Source organism: Cryptotermes secundus, unplaced genomic scaffold (assembly GCF_002891405.2).
Source record: "Cryptotermes secundus unplaced genomic scaffold, Csec_1.0 scaffold1807, whole genome shotgun sequence".
Taxonomy (NCBI): domain Eukaryota; kingdom Metazoa; phylum Arthropoda; class Insecta; order Blattodea; family Kalotermitidae; genus Cryptotermes; species Cryptotermes secundus.
Genome location: NW_019721029.1, coordinates 4,669 through 10,020, shown reverse-complemented (window position 1 = coordinate 10,020; position 5,352 = coordinate 4,669). Strand labels below are relative to the sequence as shown.

Here is a 5,352-nt window from a genome sequence, read left to right as displayed (position 1 = left end):
GGGTGGGGGGGGGGGGGGGGACCCAACTTGAACATATCCAGAGGAAGAGATTTAAATATGTGCACTGTGAAGATGAATGCAAGCTTCAGTCCTTTACTGAGTATCAGAAACTGCGTGTCTCACCTTCAAATCAATAACTGTTTGCCACAAACTGCATATATATATATATGTGTAGCTTTTAACCGAACTCCTAACACACTCCTACTACTGACATATTCACAAGCAGCTTCAATTAAAATGATTTTGGTAATGGAGATTAATGTGATTCTTTAGGTAGCAATTGCATGTTTACAGGATCTATACCTTTCATTTCAACTTAAGATTAATGCATATGTTGCAAACTAGATCTGCCCATTCTATGGTGAAAATGTGGCTGCCCTAGGTTGTCCAGAGATTAAGATTAACTCTTTCTAATGAACCCCAGAGAGTAGATATCTCCTCATATTTTCACTGGAGCATGAAAACAGACCGTTTCCAAAACTTTGTATACTGTTTGAAATAGATGATAGGTTAGGACGATATAAAGTGACAACGGCCACACCACAGCTCAAGTGGTTAGTAGCTGACTTCCCACCGTGGCAGCCTGGGTCTGGTCAAGTGGGATTTGTGGTGGACAAAGTGGTGCTGGGGCAGGTTTTCTCCGAGTACTTCAATTTCCCCTGCCAATCTTCATTCCACCAATTGCTCCACAATCACCCTCACCTATTATCTGGGCTGGTACAATAGGCCAGAAATGGCCAAAGCACAAGGGACTTAGTCCCACCACATTAGCAATAAAAAGATGTAAAATGTGTTTTGCAGTTTTATCATGAATGGTAAAGGTAGAAATGCAAAGCTATCCCTATAACACGCTGTGAAGGCCCACAGGAATGTGGGGCGTTGAGGTTCCCACAGTTTCTAGACAAGTGGCTCACAGATGGTAGTGAGGTTGTCAGCCTCACGCGCAAGCCGCATTTTACACCCCAGGAAGATTCATGGTACTTATTTCTGTCAGAGCCTGAGTTGACCACAAGGCCACAGTGCAGTTGGAAAGATTAGGTAAATTGGGCGGGGGAAATCCAATGACCTCATCAGGAATCGAACCAACGACCTGTCTTGGATCTGGGATCACTGTGCCTCAACCAACTAAGCTACTGCGTGCCCCGTATTTTTATCATGTGCTACTGTTATCAATAATCTACTACACAGATATATTCCATACATTCTAGAACCTATAAAGCCATTAAATAATTGTTGGTTGCCCTACAAACTTTTTTTTCTCAGACTTATATACACTATTTCTTTAGGTGGTTATTTACTGACGCTGTCAGCATCGAGACTACATAGTGTCAGATAACAGATATTTTCCCAGCATTTCCCTGGAGGGGCTGCAGAAAACAATGAAACTCTTCTGTCGGTGTTGCTGTTGTCACGGCCTGGATCTGAACCGTGCATCTCCCGAATACAAGTCCTGAGCGTTAACGCTAGACCAACCTGTTCGGTCATGCCACTACTGACAAACTAAGCATAACATGCAAATAGGTTCCAAAACAGAAACAGAACTACACACTGGGGTCGAAGTTCCTGAGTCACGGAATTTTTAAATATCCTTTTACAGTATCAACGAATAGAGTATTGTTAGGTTATGAGCGAAGAGTGAATTAATCTTCTTTACACATCGGACGCGGGCCTTAGTCTTAATGCAACGCCTCCGTTTGAAACTGCTGCGAATTTTCCACAAAATGTGCCATAATAATATATAAAGAACTGTTAAATAAAAGAACTTACATTAATAGCATTCCCCGAAGTCGCCATCTTCACACAAGCTGACAAAATATATTTTATAACGTATCAGCCGCACAAACGAAAAGTTGATGCATTAAATGGAAAGACAATTACGTAATGTCAGATACATACAACTTTAAAATTGTGGCACTTTATGATTATATTTTTCAGGTAAGCCTCACTATGTCTCTACAATATACACATACTACGTTAAATTCGAGCACCATGAAAATTCACCACTGCACTGTTCACGATTGCGATGATTGCGACCAGCCCCGTGAAACTCGCATGTTATTCGTTGTCAACATGGCCGCCATGACCAGGTAGCGGCAACTGCGCAACGAATGACCGACGAATGACTGCGGAAACTTCACGCAGGTCTCGACCAATCAGAGAGCCTAAACAAACCAATTTGAATACCCATAATTACTTGCGGTTATCGTGGTGCATTATATGGAAATTGGTAAATATGAATGTTGATTTGATATGGTTGCGAAACGAAAGTAGACATTTGCGAACGAAATTACAGCTCCATATTAAACATATTATTTGTGTATATGAATGTTATGCTTACTACCACAAATGAAATTAGAAACATATAGAATTCTTTCAAGCCTAAAATTTTTGAGGTTATCATGAACTGTCATCTAAATGATATTTTTTTTATGATATGTTCTGAAACTTTCGGTTTATCCCAGAGATTGTCTGTTGAATGTGAAGGAGTTTTAAGAGTACCACGATGGTGTTATAATTTTTGTATTGCTTCTTGCAGCATAAACATGAGTTGTGTTGATGCTGGGTGCTTGTCATCCAGCAAGGAAGGCATAAGATTCTTCAGTTTTCCAAGGGATCCAGCACGGTATGTCTGTTTTAATTCAGGTGTAATTACTTTATTATTTGTTGCCTAATCCAATGAATAAATTAAGTTTCGTGTATGTCTGTGTTCAATTTATTCAACATAACCCAAAATTTTAGAATGTGTACCAAGTTTGTAATGTTTACTGAAGAATTATTTCTGGGTTTTGAGACTATTCTACCTTTACAGGGCTGCGGTATGGGCAGGAAAAGTTGGAATATCCTGCACTATTGATTCTGCTAGAAGGCTGCACAATAAATATTTGTGTAGCAAACATTTCCTGGAAAGTGATTTCACTACACATTGCACAAAGCCACAACACTGTATTGGCTACAGGTAAGGACCACTGCACTCTATACTATGAATTATGTTCTGTTATGAGAGAAGTGGCTAGCGAGAATAATGATTGGTGATCACCTTGTGAACACATTTGAAGCTATTTGTTCGTAGTCTGGTTTGAACAATAATCCAACTGTGGGACAGTTTGTAGATGCCCTGAAGACTAACATCATCAGTGCACTTGCTATCAGAGGTCTGTGTGGAACTAGTTGTGAGGATGACGGTGCTACTGTTGTGTGTAACCTACAGTCATTCTTCAGGGAACCTGATGCTTCTTCACCAAATCCGTCCACAAGTCATGGCAAGGAAACCCCTGATGAATTTCCTGAGTTTCCATGTTACTCAACAAGTACAGAAGGACATGGTTGCTGCAGTACATGCTGGTGACATGGAAGTGTTCTCAGTAGCCTATGTCAGTGGTTCCATTGCCAGACAGGTGCTTCGTGGTGTCAGCTGTGATGCACACAAGACATGCGTGACATCTGAAGTGCTGCTATCAGCCAATGTCTTCATATATTTCTGAGACGTTGGTGTGGAGACTGTTGGTATGCTGTAACTCTAATATAATCTATGATGGTAGGCAATTCAATTCATGTTGCAGCATATCACAGCTGCCATTAAGAGCACCATTGACTTGGAGTGGATTAGGTGTACTGGTTGTTCACTTCACTACCAAGGAATAGTAGATGGTATTGTGAGATGTCTCACAAGAATTTACATTCCTTGTTGGTGTAAGCGAACAAACAGGTTGATGACTGAATCAGCCAGGCAAAGGGCCACAAAGAGGAAGAATAAGATACTGACACATCAGTAAGTCATTAGGAAAGTAATGCTTCTTCATCTTTGCCTTGTAATATCCTGCCCATACCAGCCCTGGAAATTGGCAGAGAGCAGTTGTTGAATTACTGGAATAATATATTCCAATTGCTCACAAGAGCATCTATAGATGTTTCATAAGTTGGAGAAAGTAACCCTGATGACAAGCAACTGCAACTACCATGCCTTCACATGCTCTTGTCTCAAACCTCTGGTATTGAGTAATTTGTTGATAACATTATCACCTAGAGTCAGATTACGTACAAGAAACCTATTCTGATCTTGAGCTCCCTCTCCTTGCTTTGGAGACCTGTTTCCTTCTTCCCAGAGTATTAGAACATCATTGTCAGAAGATGATCAGAGTTCATTCTGCCCTATATCTGAAAATAATTATATTTCAGTCAAGAATTGTGTGGGAAATTCTTTTCTGACTCAAATGGTTCGTGTTTATATGTGGGTAAGAGTGAAGTGGCATTATTTTATAATTGACTTGCAATCTTCAGGTTGCCTGATTCAGCATGAAACACTGAGGAGCAGAATCAATGTCAGGATTCAGTGTATATTTTGTAACTAAATTTATTAACAACTTCCTAGGTAGGAAGTTTTACTTATTAGTGTCTACATATTTTATTCATCTAATTTGTTATTATGGGTATATCCCTTCAGTCATTGCATTATTTTTGCCATTTGATTGTGTTCAGCATTGAGCTTATGAACATTTACATATTTAAGATTTTCAAGGTTCATTATATTGCTTCAGATATTTTATTTTCAAGTTTCATTATATTCCTTCAGTAATTTCATTATGTTGGCCATATTATTGAACACAACATAATGAAATTACTGAAGCAATATAATGAGCCTTGAAAATCTTAAATATGTAATGTAGCACGAATGGGGGAGACGAGGAATGCATATAGGATATTGGTGGGAAAGCCAGAAGAAGAGAGACCACAGGGAAGACCAAGGCATAGGTGGGTGAACAATATTAGAATGGATCTTAGAGAGATAGGATAGGATTGTGTATATACTGTGTCTCTTGATGTGTCTTTCTTATGTGGCTGTGTGCGTTGTATTGCTGGACGTATGTGTGTGTAAAAGACGGTTAATATATACACATTATGGATACGAATCAGTGCAACAGGACACTAAAATACAACATTCATTATATTCGTTCAGTTAATTTATTATTTTGGAAACATGAGCATGTTTCAGATCATGAGGTTTGTAAGACAAAGACAAAATCAACTCCGTGCAGTGTGACTATTTAAGTTTTACCACTTGAAAACTCAGCACCCTTGCATGTTTTGATCCTTATGGAGCGTCTTCAGAGGGAACATCAATACTTATTCGGAAACCACTATCACAGTAGGTGTTCTGAGTGCTAAATTACATACACACAGGGCTTGAGGTGGGGCGGGATGGTACCCTGGTTCTTTTCTAAATGGCTTAAAAGCATCCCGTTACTTCTTTGGCAGTAAATTCCTGTGAATTAAATGTCAATGAATTAAAAGGGGAAAACCATCCCGGTTCTATTTTCATTCCACCTCAAGCACTGCATACACACCCACACACAC

At 39.5% G+C, this 5,352-nt stretch overlaps 1 protein-coding gene and 1 long non-coding RNA gene across 9 annotated transcripts in view; one reads left to right on the top strand and one right to left on the bottom strand.

Annotated features, from left to right (window-relative positions):
• The window catches only part of LOC111875335 (sphingomyelin phosphodiesterase 4), a 45,303-nt gene extending 43,191 nt beyond the window's left edge, over positions 1 to 2,112 (bottom strand). For all 8 annotated transcript variants that reach the window (XM_023871493.2, XM_023871497.2, XM_023871496.2 and 5 more), the window contains exon 1: positions 1,768 to 2,112. In XM_023871493.2, coding sequence (XP_023727261.1) covers positions 1,768 to 1,794 — 27 coding nt within the window. In that variant the 5' untranslated portion in view covers positions 1,795 to 2,112. The remainder of the gene's footprint in view (positions 1 to 1,767) is intronic.
• Positions 2,113 to 2,369: 257 nt separating this feature from the next.
• On the top strand, positions 2,370 to 3,175 carry LOC117283176. Its single transcript, XR_004514191.1, has 2 exons — positions 2,370 to 2,623; positions 2,810 to 3,175. It is a non-coding gene; the product is annotated as an uncharacterized LOC117283176 (long non-coding RNA).
• Positions 3,176 to 5,352: the final 2,177 nt, after the last annotated feature.